This window comes from Diabrotica virgifera, chromosome 10, assembly GCF_917563875.1.
Source record: "Diabrotica virgifera virgifera chromosome 10, PGI_DIABVI_V3a".
NCBI lineage: Eukaryota > Metazoa > Arthropoda > Insecta > Coleoptera > Chrysomelidae > Diabrotica > Diabrotica virgifera.
In genome coordinates this window covers 139,827,518-139,852,178 of record NC_065452.1, presented here as the reverse complement: position 1 = coordinate 139,852,178, position 24,661 = coordinate 139,827,518, and the positions used below count along the sequence as shown (strand labels likewise).

Genomic DNA, 24,661 nt, shown 5'->3' with positions numbered 1-24,661 from the left:
CCTCTTCGCAGTCCCCTTTAAGATAATTTCAAGATATTTAAATTGCTATTTATAATTTGGTTGTGTACATATTTCATATATTATATAATATCCAATAACCAAATCAAATCAGTAATTGGAGTACATTTGTCTACGTTTTTTAACAATTTGAGCTACAGTTGTTCAATATTCTATCAGTTAATTCTCGAAATCAGTTTTCAGGATGTACTGCTTCCGTGTAGGTAAAAACCGTTAAATTTTTGTCTTTGACAACTCTATCACCAATTTCACACCGTTTCCTAAAAGGTAAATTGTTTATTCGTAAAACTCGTATATATTATAAAGTATTGCATGCAGTGTAAAAATCAGTTCATATAAATTGAAAGTCAAAAACAAGACTCGTCGTAAGCGTAGCTCTAAGGCAAGCCGCACACCAAAGAAACATGAAACGAAAAACATGAAACATGAAACGTGAAACATGTTTCATGAAAATAAAATACTGCTAAACAAATCTCAAAGTCCGACTACCAATGAAACGAGTGTGATTCATGCTTATGACACATTTTTATTTTCGGAGAGTTTCATAAATGGCCGGACGTATATTTATTTAGCAGTGTTTTATTTCCATGAAACGTAATTTACGTTTCATGTTTCTTTGATGTGCCCTGCCCTGCCAATGGGTAATTTATGAAGTAATTAGTTATGAAACTTAATTCTAGTGCATTTTGGTTAAATAACAGTTTTTTTATGTAAAAAACTGTTAACATACATGTTTAATCTTATCGCCAGTCTATTAATTAACATTATATTCAAATATAACATTTATAATAATATTACATGATCTTACATATTATTTAATCTACGGTTACATCATCTAAATTTCTTTTCCAGACTCTTCCCGGAAACGAATTGCAATATTTATTTCTTTATGTGGAAAATGGCAACATAGATAGAGATGGAAAGAATTTCGGGCTGCGTTCTTTGAAAGAAGCAGAGCGCGTACGTATATTTGAATGTATTGTGTTTTGGATCTTTCAGAGAAAGCACTTCACGTTCAACGCAACAACAATGAATAGACAATCCAAGCATTAATTATTGTTAATTTGGGAATATTATTTGTAAGATATTTATAGAGATTTATAGAAATTTTAATACTAGATATTTATATGGCTGAACTATGCTAATTTTTCAGACCCAGAAGCAAGACGATCCTCCGGAAGACAAGCTGAGGAAAAAGCAAAATTTATTTTGCCAAATCGAACGACCAATCTCTGAAAAGAAAGCCGACGATCTAGTTTGTTTGGCTCTGTGGATAGACACGCATACATTGAAGGGACATAATTAAAAGGTAATATTAACACATTAATTTTACAGAGTTACAAAATTTGAGTTTAATAGAAAAGCTACACTGTTGAGTTATTTACGATTTCTTTTTTTTTATAGCAGTCTAACTAGTCCGATTCCTGAGCATTAAGGTGTCGCACTGAGAGACACAGATCCAGTAGCAAGAAGATACATTACATTGGTCTCTGTTGACTACGACAAACTGCAAGATGGATGGAGATGGTACCAAATTTGGAGCTGATTTCTGTAACTTCCGTCGGTTACAAGTCGTGTATTTACCTCGACTGTAGCTGATGGAAGGCACAAAACAAGTTTCCTGTGCACCGGTAATATAATACATCGGCTCAGAAATTAAAATATCCTAGATCCTATATCCTTACATCGGCCTAGATTAAAAATAAAACACGTGGTATATCCCTAGCAAATATTGTGTGGTTTCTTTTGGAATTCATTTATTTGGTACCAAAGTTATCACTTCACTCATTAATAGAGTTTTTATTTTCAGAGAGGCTATTCTTTCAGCTAATAACAATTCCTTTTTTTTTTGTTTTCAAGAGAGCAACTAATGCTAATCGACAACTGATAGACCAGCACAACCAGTCCCTCGAAAGAGAGCCAATGATCAAGTTTGTTTGGCTGTGTGGATGGGCACGCATACATTGAAGGGGCATAATTGAAAGGTAATATTAATTCGTTTATTTTACAGAGTTACAAAATTTAGGAGTCTAATAGAGAAGGTACACATTAAGTTAATAACGATTTCTTTTTTTATGGCAGACTAACTCATCCGATTCTTGAGTATTAAGGTGTCGCACTGAGAGGCACAGATCCAGTAGCAAAATGATCCTGCAGCAGACAAGCTAGCGAGGAAAGCAATTTATTTTGACAAATCGACCATCGACCAGTACAATCAAGCTCTGGAAAAAGAGCCACTGATCAAGTTCGGCTCTGTGGATGGACACGTATACATTTGAAGGGGCATAATTGAAAGGTGATGTTAATAGGTTAATGTTAAGTTAATAGTGAAGCTACATTTTAAGTAATAACGATTTATTTATTTTATGGGAGACATACTAATGTGATTCTTTAGCATTAAGGTATCGCACTGAGAGACACAGATCCAGTAGGCAGACGATCCCCCAGAAAAGAAGCTTGCAGGGAAAATAAAATCTATGTTACCAAATCGGTAACTGATTGACCAACACAACCAATCCCTGGAAAGAGGGCCACTGATCAAATTTCTTTGGCTCTGTGGATGCACACGCAGACATCTAAGGGACATAATTTAAAGGTAATATTAATACGTTAATTTTACAGAGTTACAAATTTTATGAGTTTAATAGAAAAGCTAGACTTTTGAGTTATTTACGATTTCTTTTTTATAGCAGAATAACTAATCCGATTCTTGAGCATTAAGGTGTCGCACTGAGAGGCACAGATCCAGTAGAAAGACGATACATTACATTGGTCTCTTTTGACTACGACAAACGGCAAGATGGATGGAGATGGTACCAAATTTGGAGCTCATTGCTGTAACTTTCGTCGGTTCCAAGTCGTATATTTAGCTCGACTGTAGCTGATGGAAGGCACAAATCAAGTTTCCTGTACACCCTTAATATCGGATCAGATCAGAAATGACGAAAAATAATCAAAGCCTAGATGAAAAATAAAACACGTGGTATATCCCTAGCAAATATTGTGTGGATTCTTTTGGAATTCATTTATTTGGTACTAAAGTTATCACTTCACTCATTATGTAATAGTTTTCAGAGAAGCTACATTTTCAGCTAATAATGATTCCTTTTTTTTTTAGGAGAGCAACTAATACTAATCGACAACTGATAGGCCAGCACAACCAATCCCTGGAAAGAGGGCCACTAATCAAATTTGTTTGGCTCTGTGGATGGACACTCATAAATTGAAGGGACAAAGAGATAGGTAATATTAATACGTTTATTTTACAGAGTTATACAGTTTGGGAGTTTTATAGGTAGAGAAGGTATTTCTTTTTTTTTTTATAGGAGACTAACTAATCCGATTTTAGAGCATTAAAATATCGTACTGAGAGCCACATTACCAGTAGCAAGACGATACATTACATTGGTCTCTTTTGACTACGACAAACGGCAACATGGATGGAGATGGTACCAAATTTGAGCTATCTTCTCTGAGGGAGGCAGAACTAGTACGTTTACTTAATCGTACTGGTTCTTCTTCTCCTAGAGAAAGCAAATCACATACGGCAAAAACAATTAATATTAGAATTATAATAATCGCAGTATTAATCGTTAAATTGTGAATATTATTTGTAGCGTATTTCTGCCTTTTTATAGATCTTTTAATATATACTAGTTATATGACTGAACTATGCTCATTTTTCAGACCCAGAAGCAAGACGATACTCCCGAAGACAAGCTGAGTAAAAAGCAAAATGTATCTTGAAAAATCGACAACTGATCGACCAGCACAACCAATCCCTGGAAGAAAGCCACTGATCCAGTTTGTTTGGCTCTGTGGATGGACACGCATAGGAACATTGAAAGGTAATATTAATACGTTAATTTTACAGAGTTAAAAAGTTTAGGAGTTTATTAGAGAAGGTACACTTTAAATTAATAACGATTTCTTTTTTTATAGCAGACTAACTCATCCGAGTCTTGAGCATTAAGGTGTCGCACTGAGTGGCACAGATCCAGTAGAAAGACCATCCCCCAGAAGAGAAGCTTGCAGGAAAAATAAAATGTATGTTACCAAATCGGCAACTGATTGACCAACACAACCAATCCCTGGAATGAGTTCCACTGATCACATTTCTTTGGCTCTGTAGATGCACACGCATACATCTAAGGGATATAATTGAAAGGTAATATTAATACGTTTATTTTTTACGTAATATTTACTCGTAATAATATTTTATTACGAGTAACAAAGTTTAGGAGTTTTTTTAGAGAAAGTTAATAACGATTTCTATCTTTATAGGAGACTAACTAGTCCGATCCTTGAGCATTAAGGTATGGTAATGAGAGGCACAGATCCAGTAGCAAGATGATACATTACATTGGTCTCTTTTGACTACGACAAACGGCAAGAAGGACGGAGATGGTACCAAATTTGGAGCTGATTTCTGTAACTTCCGTCGGTTCCAATTCGTATATTTAGCTCGACTGTAGCTGATGGAAGGCACAAAACAAATTTCCTGTGCACCCAGGGGCGTATCAGAGGGCCCCGCAGCGTGAAGCTTCCGGAGGGGCCCCAATCGCTTAAGGACCCCATCTTGTCATCTGATATTACGTTAAAATCTGTTATTGTTACATTATTTTACGTTGTCTGTTTAAATTTAAAGACGTAAAAATTTCTAACTAGACGTATTTGCTAAGTAAATCATCTCAAAATATCTAGAAATTTAATCCCTTCCGGCCTACCGAAATTTTATGGCAGCGACAATAAACTATATAATGCTTTGTACGTGACTATTGAAAGATATTAGAATTGCAATTTGCCGAATTTAAGAACAATATTTTTAAATCTAAAAATGGGTTTTCTTTCTCTCTGTTCTTTACCTAGTTTTAGTATTTCGATACAATATTATCGCCAGTAATTTCATATTGGTTGTTTGCATTGAATATTATTTATGTTTGTGTTGTTTTACGGTTATAGTTGCATCAGTTTGGTACGCATTTATTTAATAATTATTGACGATATTTCTTGTGTAATCATTGGACAATCTCTCAACAGATAAACGGTAAGATAAGGAAATTATAACACTTTAGGGGAGTCAATGTAGAAAAACTTGCATTGTTTCGGTTTCGCAAAAAATCAAACAAGCTTATATTTTTCTAAAACATTTTTGTTAGTTTAGATCTTATCTTAAAGTGAAAAGTTCTACTCACAGGTGCCTCTAATTGTTTATTAATTCTTTAAACAATAAAACTGTTTTATATTAAATAATTTTAAAAGATATCTTTGAATTCATCATTTTACTTTGTTCAAAAATGTTTCTATTTGCTTTTTGATTATGCTGAATTCGAATATGACATTAAATCAGGGCCATAAGTACGATGTTGGGGGCCTCGGGACAAACGTGATCTGGGGCCCCCTACCGGGGAGTCTGGGGTTAATCACCCAGCAGAAGAAGTCCGGGAAAATTGATATTTAACCACTTGAAAACGTATTTTAATGTACTCCATGACTGAAGTTTCCTGTACCTACCTACATATTGCTGTTTTAGTTGACCAACACAAAAAAAAATTGAAATCACATTATTTTAAGCTAAATATTTTGCAAATATTTACCATCAATATAGTAACATATTTTCTCTTTTCATAAAAAATATACTACATATAATGATATGTTACTTACATTCCTCGGCTATAATTTAGGTTTTTAATCGCCTATAATGTTTTTAATCGTTATATTGCCTATATGCAGTATAACGCGATTACAATAGCGGGGCCCCCTTCGCCGGGGGCCCCGAGTCGTTGCCCCGGTTGCCCCAATGCTAGTTACGGCCCTGTCAGACATTACAATTTGAAAATTCAAAATAATTTTTTTTAGCACTTATACAGTATGTCTGCGTGGCTTCGAACCATATGGGAAACATTTTTATTATCAATTTTACGAAAAAAGTTATTCTTCATGAAATGCTCTCAATGGTCTTAAATCTGAGATGCAAAATAAGCCATATGAACCATCAGATATCAAAGCTTATCAATATTATACGAGGTAAGTCAAAAAATAGGAATTTAACTCAAGGATAAAGTACTTTTATATTTAACAATATACAATTTTAATTTTAATATGTAATTACATCCTTGTAAATAAAAAATTAATTTTTCCAAATATTTCTCAAATTACCGATAACCAACATCATTTTATTACAATTATAATAACTATTTTATTATTAATTTTTTAATTTTACGAAAAAATGCTTTATAAAATTTTTATCAGATTCTATATAAAAAGCTCTGCATTATCTCAAAACGAAGATTCAATCGTAATATATCACATTTTACCAACTTTATACGAGGTATGTCGAAAAATATGAATTTCTCTCTAAGAGTTAAGTACCTTTATAGTTCACAATATTTCAACTGGAATGATATAATTGCATATTTAAACATAGTTTTTAAAAATTAAAAACTTTGCGAACAACTTTTTATAATAAAATTTTTCAATATTGTAAAATATAAAGGTAGTATATGTACTATTGAGCGAAATTAATATTTTTTGATATACCTCGTATAAAGTCAACAAAATTTAATATCTAATTATTGCAACTTAGGTTTTATACCATGCACAGCATTTTATGAAGAATAACTTTTTTTCGTAATATAGATAATAAAAAAGTTTCCCATAGGTTCCAAGATACGCAAACACACTGTATAAGAAGTCAAGAAAAATTGTTTTAACATTTACTATTTTTAAAGCTGGTTATTAAATGTATTGTAGGTAAGTTGTACAGAAATCAACAAAAGAAGTTCTTTATTTCATTTTCAAAGTAAAATAATTACATTTTAAAGATTACACCTTAGGCTTTAAAAAAACACCAATACAATTATTGTAATATAGGCGTTTACATTTAAGTAATATCCAGTTAAAAGTGGTAGTTATTCTGTAAAACTACGAAGTTTTCAAAAATTACATTTTTGAGACGTTGTATTATTTGAATAAAAGTTTTGATATATTTTTTAAAAAAACATGGTTTAGTACGATGTTTAAAAAATAATTTGTGTAAGTTTCAGATTTATATAGGTAAAATTGTATTAGTACCACATTTTACACCCACACTGTACTTATGCACATAACTTTTTTTCTTTGTGATGTAATTATAAGATATCGTTAATGTTCTTCTTTCATTGTCAATTTGTAAAATTTAATTTGATTAATTAGTTAAAAAGTAATGAAATGAATGTCGACTCGATTCGGCAGGAGACAGATTTAAATCAAAACGAAACCGTAGATTTTCTAATTTTAAAAAGTAATGTTAAATTAACTCAACTGCTCGCTACGACGAACGCTGCCATACAGTGCGCCACTGCCAATGTTTGTGGGAAGGGTGACTCGAGCGTTATAAATAAAAAAATATAGAAGCTGTAGATGTAATTTTAGAAAAACCTCTAATTGTTTTGTTATGTAATATTTTCTGAATTTTCACTGGTCGAGTCAGTTTTTTCTAAAATTTATATTTTCGTGTATATTAAAAAAACTAATTTCTCAGTTAATTTCTCACTACTCCACTACTGTCATTGTAATACAGTGCGTCCATAAAGTAACGCATAAATTCATTATTTCGTAAACCGGCGACTTTAAAGAAAAGTCCCGAAACAGGTCGATTTTTATTTTTAATTTCCGATTTTTTGGTATATATATCATACTAGTGACGTCATCCATCTGGGCGTGATGACGTAATCGATGATTTTGTTTAAATGAGAATAGGGGTCATGTGATAGCTCATTTGAAAGGGTATTTCATTCTCTATACACTAATGTAAACATTAACATAATAATTTTGCAGGGTGTTCAAAAAAAACATTTTTTTAATTAAAATAATTGAGACAAAAAGAAAAATGTATGTTATTTATCTAATTCAAAATACGTTTTATTGTTGTCAGAAAACAGCAAAAAAAATGTTTATTTGACAAATAAATATTGTTTTTCGCTTAAGTTCAATGTTAAAGGTGCCACACCCACCTGCCTCTTGATAGTTTGAACATTTCGTTTAAGCGAAAATCAATGTTTATTTGTCAAATAAATTTTTTTTCTGCTTTCTGACAGTAGTAAAACGCATTCTGAATTGAATAAATTACATACCTACATTCTTCTTTTTGTCTCAATTATTTAAAAAAAATGTTTTTTTGAACACCCTGTATAAATAATTATGTTAATGTTTACATTAATGTATAGAGAATTGAATACCCTTTCAAATGAGCTATCACATAACCCCTATTCTCATTTAAAAAAATCATCGATTACGTCATCACGCCCAGATGGATGACATCACGAGTATGATAAATATGCCAAAAAATCGAAAATTAAAAATAAAAATCGCAGTGTTTCGGGATTTTTCCTTAAAGTCACCTGTTTACGAAATAATGAATTTATGCGTTACTTTATGGACGCACTGTATATCTGCAGAATGAGTTCTAAGAGGGAATATAAAAGTGGTGCAGAAAAACGAAAGTTACGTGCTCAAAAATCCGGGCAAAAAAAAAATTTACCAAAAATTTCATCATTTTTTGTGACCACTGGTGAATTAAAACAGCAGCCTAGTGAAGTTGGTGAAACATCAATAGATGTAGTTGGTCTTGGTCAGGAAACAATATTTACTAATCCTACTCTAAATTAAAATGAAAACCCAGAAATAGAGTTAGACGTCGAGCAGATTAATTACGCTCGTTGTAGTTCCAGGTAACGTTTTATTTTTATTTAGGTAGATAGACTAATTTAAAAAGTGTTTTTTAGTTCCCACCAAAGCCATAAATTCCACAAAAAAAAATGAAAATGAAATTTAAAAAAATAGAAAAATCCTACGCTTTACTACAATCTTCTTCGAGGCACTTACAAGTGGAAAGTTATGTTGCAAAATTTTTCATTAAGTTATCACGGAAAATGATAAAAAGTTGGATTTTTTCCAACGGCGCGACTGCTCCCGGGTTAAAAGGGGCCCCATTTCAAATTGTGCGGGGGGGCCGACGGAGTTTGTTACGCCACTGTGTGCACCGTTAATATAATACGTCGGATCAGAAATGACGAAAAATAATCTTAGCCTAGATGAAAAATAAAACACGTGGTATATCCCTAGCAAATATTGTGTGGTTTATTTTGGAATTCATTTATTTGGTACCAAAGTTATCACTTCACTCATTAATAGAGTTTTTATTTTCAGAGAATCTACACTTTCAGCTAATAACAATTCCTTTTTTTTTTGTTTCAAGAGAGCAACTAATGCTAATCGACAACTGATAGACCAGCATAACCAGCCCCTGGAAAGAGAACCAATGATCAAGTTTTTTGGTTGTGTGGATGGACACGCATACATTGAAGGGACATAATTGAAAGGTAATATTAATTCGTTTATTTTACAGTGTTACAAAGTTTAGGAGTTTAATAGAGAAGGTACATTTTAAGTTAATAACGATTTCTTTTTTAATAGCAGACTAACTAATCCGATTCTTGAGTATTAAGGTGTCGCACTGAGAGGCACAGATCCAGTAGCAAAATGATCCTGCAGCAGACAAGCTAGCGAGGAAAGCAATTTATTTTGACAAATCGACCATCGACCAGTACAATCAAGCTCTGGAAAAAGAACCACTGATCAAATTCGGCTCTCTGGATGGACACGCATACATTTGAAGGGGCATAATTGAAAGGTGATGTTAATAGGTTAAGGTTAAGTTAATACTGAAGCTACATTTTAATTAATAACGATTTATTTATTTTATAGGAGACTTACTAATGCGATTCTTTAGCATTAAGGTATCGCACTGAGAGACACAGATCCGGTAGGAAGACGATCACCCAGAAAAGAAGTTTGCAGGGAAAATAAAATATATTTTACCAAATCGGTAACTGATTGACCAACACAACCAATCCCTGGAAGGAGGGCCACTGATCAAATTTCTTTGGCTCTGTAGATGCACACGCATACATCTAAGGGACATAATTTAAAGGTAATATTAATACGTTTATTTTTTACGTAATATTTACCCGTAATAATATTTTATTACGAGTAACAAAGTGTAGGAGTTTTATAGAGAAAGTATACTATAATTTAATAACGATTTCTATCTTTATAGGAGACTAACTAGTTCGATCCTTGAGCATTAAGGTATCGTAATGAGAGGCACAGATCCAGTAGCAAGAAGATGCATTACATTGGTCTCTTTTGACTACGACAAGCGGCTAGATGAATCGAGATGGTACCAAATTTGGAGCTGATTTCTGTAACTTCCGTCGGTTCCAAGTCGTATATTTAGCTCGACTGTAGCTGATGGAAGGCACAAAACAAGTTTCCTGTGCATCACATACCCCATATTTTTTTGCTATTCTATTGCTAATTTATTACGCAAATTAAAAATTTATAGCGTCATCCCCTTCAGAGAAAGAGGTGGCCATTCCAGCTTAATATTAAGCTAGAATAGCCAACATTCATATATTTGGAACGAAAGTAGATAGAGAGTTGCTTCCGGTGGCCTATTTTATTGCTTTTTAATTGCTAATTTATTACGCAAAATAAAATTTATTGCTTAATCCCCGTAAGAGAAATAGGTGGCTCTTCCAGCTTAATATTAAGCTAGAATAGCCAACATTCATATTTCCGGAACGAAAGTAGATAGAGGACAGCTTCCGGTATATTTAATTGCTAATTAATTGCTGAAAGATTGGGTATACAAGAATTTACAAACTCACCCCCTTAAAGCCCTACCGTTATCATCATTCCCCGGAATCCACAAAAAGTGAACATAACCAGTTTAAAGACCTAAAACCAAGTTGGTATTTTTTGCTTATTAATTGCTACAGGTCTAAGCCAAATATGAATGGTTTACTTCATCCCCTAACGAGCCACAATGGCTACTGCGGTTTAATACTTAAGGCTACAATACCTAACACTCCTATTTCAGGAAGGAAAGCAGATAGAGGGTAGCTTCTGCCGCATATTTTATTTTTAATGAATTGCTGAAAGATGGGATATACCAGAATTTACAAACCCACCCCTCCAGCCCCTACCCTTATCATCGTTCCACGGATTTCACAAAGAGTGAAAATAACCAGATTAAAAACTTAAAACCCAGTGAGTATTTTTTCTTATTAACTGCTGCAGGTCTACGCCAAAAACGATTTTATTGCTTCATCCCCTAACGAGAAACAATGGCTACTACGGTTGAATACTTAAGCTACAACACTCAATTCTCCTATTTCAGTAACGAAAGCAGATAGAGGGTCGCTTCCGGCGGCCTATTTTATTGCTGATTAATTGCTAATTTATTACGCAAATTACACATTTATAGCTTCAAACCCTTCAGAGATACAGGTGGCTATTCCAGCTTAATATTAAGCTAGAATAGCCAACATTCATATTTCCGGAACGAAAACAGATAGAGGGTCGCTTCCAGCGGCATATTTTATTGCTAGTTAATTGCTGAAAGATAGGGTATTCAACAATTTACAAACCCACCCCTTCAACCCTACCATCATTTGACGGATTTCACAGAAAGTTAAAATTGCCAGTTTAAAAACCTAAGAATAAGTAGGTTTTCTTTCCTAAGTAACTGCTTCTGTGAAATTCCTCGAATGATGATAACGGTAGGGATGAATGGGGTGAGTTTGTAAATTGTTGTATACCCTATCTTTCAGAAATTAACTAGCAATAAAATATGCCGCTGGAAGCGGTATATTTTATATGTCGCTATCTGCCGATACCATTTATCTGCTTTCGTTCCTGAAATAGCAGTGTTGGGTATTGTAGCTTAAGTATTAAACTGCAGTAGCCATTGTTTCTTGTCATGGGATGAAGCAAAAAAATCGTTTTTGACGTAGACCTGCAGCAGTTACTTAGGAAAAACCTAGTTGGTCTTAGGTTTTTAAACTGGCAATTTTCACTTTCCAGAAAATCCGTCGAATGATGATAACGTTGGGGTTGAAGGGGGTGAGTTTGTAAATTGTTGTATTCCCTATCTTTCAGCAGTTAACTAGCAATAAAATATGCCGCTTGAAGCGGCATATTTTATATGCCGCTATCTGCGGATACCCTCTATCTGCTTTCGTTCCTGAAATAGGAGTGTTGGGTATTGTAGCTTAAGAATTAAACCGCAGTAGCTATTGTTTCTCGTTAGGGGATTAAGCAAAAAACTCGATTTTTGCGTAGACCTGCAGAAATTAATTGCCAAGAAAATACCCACTTGGTTTTAATTCCTTAAACTGGTTATTTTCACTCTTTGTGAAATCCGGGGAACAATGATAATGGTAGGGGTTGGAGGGGTGGGTTTGTAAATTCTGGTATACCCCATCTATCAGCAATTGATTAGAAATAAAATATGCCGCCAGAAGCGACCCGCTTTCTTTCCTGTAATAGGACTGTTGGGTATTGTAACCTTAAGTATTAAACTGCAGTAGCAATTGTGGCTCGTTAGGGGATCAAGCAAAACATTTATTTTTGGCTTAGATCTGTTGCAATTAATATGCAAAAAATACCGACTTTGTTTTAGGTCTTTAGACTGGTTATTTTCAAGTTTTGTGGATTCCGGGGAATGATAATATAACGGAAGTGGTTGAAGGGGGTGAGCTTGTAAATTCTTGTATACCCAATCTTTCAGCAATTAATTAGCAATAAAATATACCGCCGGAGGCTACCCTCTATCTACTTTCGTTCCGGAAATATGTGTGCTGTCTATTCTAGCTTAATATTAAGCTGGAATAGCCACCTGTAGGTCTGAAGGGGTTGAAGCTAAAAATTTGTAATTTGCGTAATAAATTAGCCATTAATTAGCAATAAAATAGGCCGCCGGAGGCGACCCTCTATCTGCATTCGTTACTGCAATAGGAGAATTGAGTGTTGTAGCTGAAGTATTCAACCGCCTTAGCCATTGTTGCTCGTTAGGGGATGAAGCAGTAAAATTGTTTTTGGCGAAGACCTGCAGCAGTTGCTTAGGAGAAAAATATCCACCTGGTCTTAGATTTTCAAAGTGGTAATCTTGACTTTCTGTGAAATCCGGGGAATGGTGATAACGGTGGGGGTTGGAGGGGGTGAATTTGTAAGTTGTTGTATACCATATCTTTCAGAAATTAATTAGCAATAAAATATGCCGCTGGAAGCGACACTCCATCTGCTTTCGTTCCTGTAATAGGAGTGTTGGTATTGTAGCCTTAAGTATTAAACCGCAGTAGCCATTGTGGCTCGTTAGGGGATGAAGCAAAACATTCATTATTGGCTTAGACCTGTAGCAATTAACAAGAAAAAATAACCACTTGGTTTTAGGTCTTTAAACTGGTTATTTTCACTTTTTGTGGATTCCGGGGAATGATGATAACGGTAGGGGTTGAAGGGGCTAAATTTGTAAATTCTTGTATACACAATCCTTCAGCAATTAATTAGAAATAAAATATGCCGCTGGAAGCTACCCTGTATCTACTTTGGTTCCGGAAATATTAATGTTGGGTTTTCTAGCTTAATATTAAGCTGGAATAGCCACCTGTTTCTCTGAAGGGGGTGAAGCAATAAATTTTTATTTTGCTTAATAAATTAGCAATTAATTAGCAATAAAATAGGCCACCAAAAGCAACTCTCTATCTACTTTCGTTCCGGATATATGAATGTTGGTTATTCTAGCTTAATATTAAGCTGGAATGGCCACCTCTTTCTCTGAAGGGAATGAAGCAATAAATTTTTATTTTACGTAATAAATTAGCAATTAATTAGCAATAAAATAGGCCAGCGGAAGCAACTCTCTATCTACTTTCGTTCCGGATATATGAATGTTGGCTATTCTAGCTTAATATTAAGCTGGAATGGCCACCTGTTTCTCTGAATGGGATAAAGCAATAAATTTTTAATTTGCGTAACAAATTAGCAATAAAATAGCAAATAATTATGGGGTACGTTTCATGGCTTCCTTATGAAATGGTCATTCTAGCTTAATAGACATATATATATATATATCTTCCCTTCCTCTTCGCAGTCCCCTTTATGTTCAAGATAATTTCAAGATATTTAAATTGCTATTTATAATTTGGTTGTGCACATATTTCATATATTATATAATATCCAATAACCAAATCAAATCAGTAATTGGAGTACATTTGTCTACGTTTTTTAACAATTTGAGCTACAGTTGTTCAATATTCTATCAGTTCCTAAAAGGTAAACAGTTTATTCGTAAAACTCGTAGATATTATAAAGTATTGCATGCAGTTTAAGAATCAGTTCATACAAATTGAAAGTCAAAAACAAGACTCGTCGTAAGCGTAGCTCTAAGGCAAGCCGCACACCAAAGAAACATGAAACGAAAAACATGAAACTTGAAATATGTTTCATGAAAATAAAACACTGCTAAACAAATCTCAAAGTCCGCCTACCAATGAAACGAGTGTGATTCATGCTTATGACACATTTTTATTTTCGGAGAGTTTCATAAATGGCCGGACGTATATTTGTTTAGCAGTGTTTCTTTGATGTGCCCTGAACTACCTAATGGTTAATTTATGAAGTAATTAGTTATGAAACTTAATTCTAGTGCATTTTGGTTAAATAACACTTTTTTTATGTAAAAAACTGTTAACATACATGTTTAATCTTATCGCCAGTCTATTAATTAACATTATATTCAAATATAACATTTATAATAATATTACATGATCTTACATATTTAATCTACGGTTACATCATCTAAATTTCTTTTCCAGACTCTTCCCGGAAACGAATTGCAATATTTATTTCTTTATGTGGAAAATGGCAACATAGATAGAGATGGAAAGAATTTCGGGCTGCGTTCTTTGAAAGAAGCAGAGCGCATACGTATATTTGAACGTATTGTGCTTTGAATCTTTCAGAGAAAGCACTTCACGTTCAACGCAACAACAATGAATAGACAATCGAAGCATTAATTATTGTTAATTTGGGAATGTTATTTGTAAGATATTTATAGAGATTTATAGAAATTTTAATACTAGATATTTATATGAATGAACTATGCTAATTTTTCAGACCCAGAAGCAAGACGATCCTCCGGAAAACAAGCTGAGGGAAAAGCAAAATTTAGTTTGCCAAATCGAACAACCAATCTCTGGAAAGAAAGCCGATGATCTAGTTTGTTTGGCTCTGTGGATAGACACGCATACATTGAAGGGACGTAATTAAAAGGTAATATTAATACGTTAATTTTACAGAGTTACAAAGTTTATGAGTTTAATAGAAAAGCTACACTGTTGAGTTATTTACGATTCCTTTTTTTTATAGCAGATTAACTAATCCGATTCTTGAGCATTAAGGTGTCGCACTGAGAGGCACAGATCCAGTAGCAAGACGATACATTACATTGGTCTCTTTTGACTACGACAAACGGCAAGATGGATGGAGATGGTACCAAATTTGGAGCTGATTTCTATAACTTCCGTCGGTTACAAGTCGTTTATTTACCTGGACTGTAGCTGATGGAAGGCACAAAACAAGTTTCCTGTGCACCGTTAATATAATACATCCGCTCAGAAATGACGAAAAATAATCTTAGCCTAGATTAAAAATAAAACACATGGTATATCCCTAGCAAATATTGTGTGGCTTCTTTTGGAATTCATTTATTTGGTACCAAAGTTATCACTTCACTCATTAATAGAGTTTTTATTTTCAGAGAAACTACACTTTCAGCTAATAACAATTCCTTTTTTTTTTGTTTTCAAGAGAGAAACTAATGCTAATCGACAACTGATAGACCAGCACAACCAGCCCCTGGAAAGAGAGCCAATGATCAAGTTTTTTGGCTGTGTGGATGGACACGCATACATTGAAGGGGCATAATTGAAAGGTAATATTAATTCGTTTATTTTAGAGAGTTACAAAGTTTAGGAGTTTAATAGAGAAGGTACACTTTAAGTTAATAATGATTTTTTTTTGTAGCAGACTAACTAATCCGATTCTTGAGTATTAAGGTGTCGCACTGAGAGGCACAGATCCAGTAGTAAAATGATCCTGCAGCAGAAAAGCTAGCGAGGAAAGCAATTTATTTTAACAAATCGACCATCGACCAGTACAATCAAGCTCTGGAAAAAGAGCCACTGATCAAGTTCGGCTCTGTGGATGGACACGCATACATTTGAAGGAGCATAATTGAAAGGTGATGTTAATAGGTTAACGTTAAGTTAATAGTTTCAGGGTGTACTGCTTCCGTGTAGCAAAAACCGTTAAATTTTTGTCGTTGACAAATCTATCACCAATTTCACACCGTTTCCTAAAAGGTAAAAAGTTTATTCGTAAAACTCGTATATATTATAAAGTATTGCAAGCAGTGTAAAAATCAGTTCATATAAATTGAAAGTCAAAAACAAGACTCGTCGTAAGCGTAGCTCTAATGGGTAATTTATGAAGTAATTAGTTATGAAACTTATTTCTAGTTGCTCATTTTGGTTAAATAACAGTTTTTTTATGTAAAAAACTGTTAACATACATGTTTAATCACATCGCCAGTCTATTAATTAACATTATATTCAAATATAGCATTTATAATAATATTACATGATCTTACATATTTAATCTACGGTTACACCATCTAAATTTCTTTTCCAGACTCTTCCCGGAAGCGAATTGCAATATTTATTTCTTTATGTGGAAAATGGCAACATAGATAGATATGGAAAGAATTTCGGGCTGCGATCTTTGAAAGAAGCAGAGCGCGTACGTATATTTGAACGTACTATGTTTTGGATCTTTCAGAGAAAGCACTTCACATTCAACGCAACAACAATGAATAGACAATCGAAGCATTAATTATTGTTAATTATATTCAAATATAACATTTTTAATAATATTACATGACTTACATATTTAATCTACGGTTACATCATCTAAATTTCTTTTCCAGACTCTTCCCGGAAACGAATTGCAATATTTATTTCTTTATGTGGAAAATGGCAACATAGATAGAGATGGAAAGAATTTCGGGCTGCGTTCTTTGAAAGAAGCAGAGCGCGTACGTATATTTGAACGTACTATGTTTTGGATCTTTCAGAGAAAGCACTTCACATTCAACGCAACAACAATGAATAGACAATCGAAGCATTAATTATTGTTAATTTGGGAATATTGTTTGTAAAATATTTATAGATTTTTTATAGAAATTTAGTACTAGATATTTATATGACTGAACCATGCTAATTTTTCAGACCCAGAAGCAAGACGATCCTCCGGAAGACAAGCTGAGCAAAAAGCAAACTTTATTTTGCCAAATCGGACAACCAATCTTTGAAAAGAAAGCCGATGATCTAGTTTGTTTGGCTCTGTGGATAGACACGCATACATTGAAGGGACATAATTAAAAGGTAATATTAATATTTTAATTTTACAGAGTTACAAAATTTATGAGTTTAATAGAAAAGCTACACTGTTGAGTTATTTACGATTTCTTTTTTTTATAGCAGACCAACTAATCAGATTCTTGAGCATTAAGGTGTCGCACTGAGAGACACAGATCCAGTAGCAAGACGATACATTACATTCGTCTCTTTTGACTACGGCAAACGGCAAGATGGATGGAAATGGTACCAAATTTGGAGCTGATTTCTGTAACTTCCGTCGGTTACAAGTCGTGTATTTACCTCGACTGTAGCTGATGGAAGGCACAAAACAAGTTTCCTGTACACCGTTAATATCGGATCAGATCAGAAATGACGAAAAATAATCTTAGCCTAGATTAAAAATAAAACACATGGTATATCCCTAGCAAATATTGTGTGGTTTATTTTGGAATTCATTTATTTGGTACCAAAGTTATCACTTCACTCATTAATAGAGTTTTTATTTTCAGAGAAGCTACTCTTTCAGCTAATAACAATTCCTTTTTTGGTTTTCGAGAGAGCAACTGATGCTAATCGACAACTGATAGACCAGCACAACCAGTCCCTCGAAAGAGAGCCAATGATGAAGTTTGTTTGGCTGTGTGGATGGACACGCATACGCATACATTGAAAGGGCATAATTGAAAGGTAATATAAATTCGTTTATTTTACAGAGTTACAAAGTTTAGGAGTTTAATAGAGAAGGTACACTTTAAGTTAATAACGATTTCTTTTTTTTTATAGCAGACTAACTCATCCGATTCTTGAGTATTAAGGTGTCGCACTGGGAGGCACAGATCCAGTAGCAAAATGATCCTGCAGCAGACAAGCTAGCGAGAAAAGCAATTGATTTTGACAAATCGACCATCGACCAGTACAATCAAGCTCTGGAAAAAGAGCCACTGATCAAGTTCGGCTCTGTGGATGGACACGCATACATTTGAAGGGGCATAATTGAAAGGTGATGTTAATAGGTTAATGTTAAGTTAATAGTGAAGCTACATTTTAAGTAATAACGATTTATTTATTTTATAGGAGACTTACTAATGCGATTCTTTAGCATTAAGGTATCGCACTGAGAGACACAGATAAGGTAGGAAGACGATCCCCCAGAAAAGAGGCTTGCAGGGAAAATAAAATCTATGTTACCAAATCGGTAACTGATTGACCAACACAACCAATCCCTGGAATGAGGGCCACTGATCAAATTTCTTTGGCTCTGTAGATGCACACGCATACATCTAAGGGATATAATTTATAGGTAATATTAATACGTTTATTTTTTACGTAATATTTACTCGTAATAATATTTTATTACGAGTAACAAAGTGTAGGAGTTTTTTAGAGAAAGTATACTCTAACTTAATAACGATTTCTATCTTTATAGGAGACTAACTAGTCCGATCCTTGAGCATTAAGCTATCGTAATGAGAGGCACAGATCCAGTAGCAAAAAGATACATTACATTGGTCTCTTTTGACTACGACAAGCGGCAAGATGGATGGAGATGGTACCAAATTTGGAGCTGATTTCTCTAACTTCCGTCGGTTAGAAGTCGTGTATTGACCTCGACTGTAGCTGATGGAAGGCACAAAACAAGTTTCCTGTGCACCACATACCCCATATTTTTTTGCTATTTTATTGCTAATTTATTACGCAAATTAAAAATTTATTGCGTCATCCCCTTCAGAGAAACAGGTGGCCATTCCAGCTTAATATTAAGCTAGAATAGCCAATATTCATATATTCGGAACGAAAGTAGATAGAGAGTTGCTTCCGGTGGCCTATTTTATTGCTATTTAATTGCTAATTTATTACGTAAAATAAAAATTTATTGCTTAATCCCCTTCAGAGAAACAGGTGGCTCTTTCAGCTTAATATTAAGCTAGAATAGCCAACATTCATGTTTGCGGAACGAAAGTAGATAGAGGGTAGCTTCCGTTATATTTTATTACTAATTAATTGCTGAAAGATTGGGTATAAAAGAATTTACAAACTCGCCCCCTTCAACCCCTACCGTTATCATCATTCCCGGGAATCCACAAAAAGTGAACATAGCCAGTTTAAAGACCTAAAACCCAGTTGGTATTTTTTGCTTATTAATTGCTACTGGTCTAACCCAAATATGAATGTTTTGCTTCATCCCCTAATGAGCCACAACGGCTACTGCAGTTTAATACTTAACGCTACAATACCTAACACTCCTATTTCAGGAAAGAAAGCAGATAGAGGGTCGCTTCCGGCGGCCTATTTAATTGCTAATTAATTGCTAATTTATTACGCAAATTGCAAATTTATAGCTTCAACCCCTTCAGAGATACAGGTGTCTATTCCAGCATAATATTAAGCTAGAATAGCCAATATTCATATTTCCGGAACGAAAACAGATAGAGGGTCGCTTCCAGCGGCATATTTTATTGCTAGTTAATTGCTGAAAGATAGTGAATTCAACAATTTACAAACTCACCCCCTTCAACCCTACCATCATTTGACGGATTTCACAGAAAATGAAAATTGCCAGTTTAAAAACCTAAGACTAACTAGGTTTTTTTCCTAAGTAACTGCTTCTATGAAATCCGTCGAATGATGATAACGGTAGGGTTGAATGGGGTGAGTTTGTAAATTGTTGTATACCCTATCTTTCAGAAATTAACTAGCAATAAACTAGCGGCATATTTTATATGCCGCTATCTGCGGATACCCTTTATCTGCTTTCGTTCCTGAAATAGCAGTGTTGGGTATTGTAGCTTAAGTATTAAACTGCAGTAGCCATTGTTTCTTGTTAGGGGATGAAGCAAAAAAACCGTTTTTGACGTAGACCTGCAGCAGTTACTTAGGAAAAAACCTAGTTGGTCTTAGGTTTTTAAACTGGAAATTTTCACTGTCCATGAAATCCGTCGAATGATGATAACGGTAGGGTTGAAGGGGGTAAGTTTGTAAATTGTTGTATTCCCTATCTTTCAGCAATTAACTAGCAATAAAATATGCCGCTTGAAGCGGCCTATTTTATATGCCGCTATCTGCGGATACCGTCTATCTGCTTTCGTTCCTGAAATAGGAGTGTTGGGTATTGTAGCTTAAGATTTAAACCGCAGAAAGCTATTGTTTCTCGTTAGGGGATGAAGCAAAAAACTCGATTTTTGCGTAGACCTGCAGAAATTAATTGCCAAAAAAATACCCACTTGGTTTTAATCCCTTAAACTGGTTATTTTTACTCTTTGTGAAATCCGGGGAACGATGATAATGGTAAGGGTTGGAGGGGTCGGTTTGTAAATTCTGGTATACCCCATCTTTCAGCAATTGATTAGAAATAAAGTATGCCGCCAGAAGCGACCCTCTATCTGCTTTCTTTCCTGTAATAGGACTGTTGGGTATTGTAACCTTAAGTATTAAACTGCGGTAGCAATTGTGGCTCGTTAGGGGATGAAGCAAAACATTTGTTTTTGGCTTAGATCTGTTGCAATAAATAAGCAAAAAATACCGCCTTTGTTTTAGGTCTTTAAACTGGTTATTTTCAAGTTTTGTGGATTCCGGGGAATGATAATATAACGGAAGGGGTTGAAGGGGGTGAGCTTGTAAATTCTTGTATACCCAATTTTTTACCAATTAATTAGCAATAAAATATACCGCCGGAAGCTACACTCTATCTACTTTCGTTCCGGAAATATGTGTGTTGGCTATTCTAGCTTAATATTAAGCTGGAATAGCCACCTGTACCTCTGAAGGGGTTAAAGCTAAAAATTTGTAATTTGCGTAATAAATTAGCAATAAAATAGGCCGCCGGAAGCGACCCTATATCTGCTTTCGTTACTGCAATAGGAGAATTGAGTGTTGTAGCTGAAGTATTCAACCGCAGTAGCCACTGTTGCTCGTTAGGGGATGAAGCAGTAAAATCGTTTTTGGCGTAGACCTGCAGCAGTTGCTTAGGAAAAAATCTCCACCTGGTCTTAGATTTTCAAAGCGGTAAATTTGACTTTCTGTGAAATCCGGGGAATGGTGATAACGGTGGTGGTTGGAGGGTGTGAATTTGTAAGTTGTTGTATGCCATATCTTTCAGAAATTAATTAGCAATAAAATATGCCGCTGGAAGCGACACTCTATCTGCTTTCGTTCCTGTAATAGGAGTGTTGGTATTGTAGCCTTAAGTATTAAACCGCAGTAGCCATTGTGGCTCGTTAGGGGATGAAGCTCAACATTCATTTTTGGCTTAGACCTGTAGCAATTAATAAGAAAAAATACCCACTTGGTTTTAGGTCTTTAAACTGGTTATTTTAACTTTTTGTGGATTCCGGGGAATGATGATAACGGTAGGGGTTGAAGGGGCTAAGTTTGTAAATTCTTGTATACACAATCCTTCAGCAATTAATTAGCCATAAAATATGCCGCTGGAAGCTACCCTGTATTTACTTTGGTTCCGGAAATATTAATGTTGGGTTTTCTAGCTTAATATTAAGTTGGAATAGCCACCTGTTTCTCTGAAGGGGGTAAAGCAATAAATTTTTATTTTGCGTATTAAATTAGCAATTAATTAGCAATAAAATAGGCCAGCGGAAGCAACCTTCTGTCTACTTTCGTTCCGGATATATGAATGGTGGCTATTCTAGATTAATATTAAGCTGGAATGGCCACCTGTTTCTCTGAATGGGATGAAGCAATAAATTTTTAATTTGCGCAATAAATTAGCAATAAAATAGCAAAAAAATATGGGGTAAGCTTCATGGCTCCCTTATGAAATGGTCATTCTAGCTTAATAGACATATATCTTCCCTTCCTCTTCGCAGTCCCCTTTATGTTTAAGATAATTTCAAGATATTTAAATTGCTATTTATAATTTGGTTGTGTACATATTTCATATATTATATAATATCCAATAACCAAACCAAATCAGTAATTGGAGTACATTTGTCTACGTTTTTTAACAATTTGAGCTACAGTTGTTCAATATTTTATCAGTTAATTCTCGAAATCAGTTTTCTGGATGTACTGCTTCCGTGTAGGTAAAAACCGTTAAATTTTTGTCGTTGACAAATCTATCACCAATTTCACACCGTTTCCTAAAAGGTAAAAAGTTTATTCGTAAAACTCGTATATATTATAAAGTATTGCAAGCAGTGTAAAAATCAGTTCATATAAATTGAAAGTCAAAAACAAGACTCGTCGTAAGCGTAGCTCTAATGGGTAATTTATGAAGTAATTAGTTATGAAACTTATTTCTAGTTGCTCATTTTGGTTAAATAACAGTTTTTTTATGTAAAAAACTGTTAACATACATGTTTAATCACATCGCCAGTCTATTAATTAACATTATATTCAAATATAGCATTTATAATAATATTACATGATCTTACATATTTAATCTACGGTTACACCATCTAAATTTCTTTTCCAGACTCTTCCCGGAAGCGAATTGCAATATTTATTTCTTTATGTGGAAAATGGCAACATAGATAGATATGGAAAGAATTTCGGGCTGCGATCTTTGAAAGAAGCAGAGCGCGTACGTATATTTGAACGTACTATGTTTTGGATCTTTCAGAGAAAGCACTTCACATTCAACGCAACAACAATGAATAGACAATCGAAGCATTAATTATTGTTAATTATATTCAAATATAACATTTTTAATAATATTACATGACTTACATATTTAATCTACGGTTACATCATCTAAATTTCTTTTCCAGACTCTTCCCGGAAACGAATTGCAATATTTATTTCTTTATGTGGAAAATGGCAACATAGATAGAGATGGAAAGAATTTCGGGCTGCGTTCTTTGAAAGAAGCAGAGCGCGTACGTATATTTGAACGTACTATGTTTTGGATCTTTCAGAGAAAGCACTTCACATTCAACGCAACAACAATGAATAGACAATCGAAGCATTAATTATTGTTAATTTGGGAATATTGTTTGTAAAATATTTATAGATTTTTTATAGAAATTTAGTACTAGATATTTATATGACTGAACCATGCTAATTTTTCAGACCCAGAAGCAAGACGATCCTCCGGAAGACAAGCTGAGCAAAAAGCAAACTTTATTTTGCCAAATCGGACAACCAATCTTTGAAAAGAAAGCCGATGATCTAGTTTGTTTGGCTCTGTGGATAGACACGCATACATTGAAGGGACATAATTAAAAGGTAATATTAATATTTTAATTTTACAGAGTTACAAAATAAAAATCGCCTTGTTTCGGGATTTTTCCTTAAAGTCACCTGTTTACGAAATAATGAATTTATGCGTTACTTTATGGACGCACTGTATATCTGCAGAATGAGTTCTAAGAGGGAATATAAAAGTGGTGCAGAAAAACGAAAGTTACGTGCTCAAAAATCCGGGCAAAAACAAAATTTACCAAAAATTTCATCATTTTTTGTGTTCACTGGTGAATTAAAACAGCAGCCTAGTGAAGTTGGTGAAACATCAATAGATGTAGTTGGTCTTGGTCAGGAAACAATATTTACTAATCCTACTCTAAATTAAAATGAAAACCCAGAAATAGAGTTAGACGTCGAGCAGATTAATTACGCTCGTTGTAGTTCCAGGTAACGTTCTATTTTTATTTAGGTAGATAGACTAATTTAAAAAGTGTTCTTTAGTTCCCACCAAAGCCATAAGTTCCACAAAAAAAAATGAAAATGAAACTTAAAAAAATAAAAAAATCCTACGCTTTACAACAATCTTCTTCGAGGCACTTACAAGTGGAAAGTTATGTTGCAAAATTTTTCATTAAGTTATCACGGAAAATGATAAAAAGTTGGATTTCTTCCAACGGCGCGACTGCTCCCGGGTTAAAAGGGGCCCCATTTCAAATTCTGTGGGGGGGCCCGACGGAGTTTGTTACGCCACTGTGTGCACCGTTAATATAATACGTCGGATCAGAAATGACGAAAAATAATCTTAGTCTAGATGAAAAATAAAACACGTGGTATATCCCTAGCAAATATTGTGTGGTTTCTTTTGGAATTCATTTATTTGGTACCAAAGTTATCACTTCACTCATTAATAGAGTTTTTATTTTCAGAGAAGATATTCTTTCAGCTAATAACAATTCCTTTTTTTTTATTCAAGAGAGCAACTAATGCTAATCGACAACTGATAGACCAGCATAACCAGCCCCTGGAAAGAGAACCAATGATCAAGTTTTTTGGCTGTGTGGATGGACACGCATACATTGAAGGGACATAATTGAAAGGTAATATTAATTCGTTTATTTTACAGTGTTACAAAGTTTAGGATTTTAATAGAGAAGGCACATTTTAAGTTAATAACGATTTCTTTTTTAATAGCAGACTAA

The 24,661-nt window shown here is 34.2% G+C and overlaps 1 protein-coding gene across 1 annotated transcript in view; it reads left to right on the top strand.

Annotated features, from left to right (window-relative positions):
• LOC126893157 (uncharacterized) overlaps positions 1-24,661 on the top strand; it is a 183,734-nt gene that overhangs the window by 65,999 nt on the left and 93,074 nt on the right. Inside the window, exons 11-14 of the mRNA XM_050663109.1 lie at positions 1,172-1,273; positions 15,022-15,123; positions 17,193-17,294; positions 23,349-23,450. Of these exons, the coding sequence (XP_050519066.1) occupies positions 1,172-1,273; positions 15,022-15,123; positions 17,193-17,294; positions 23,349-23,450 (408 nt within the window). The remainder of the gene's footprint in view (positions 1-1,171; positions 1,274-15,021; positions 15,124-17,192; positions 17,295-23,348; positions 23,451-24,661) is intronic.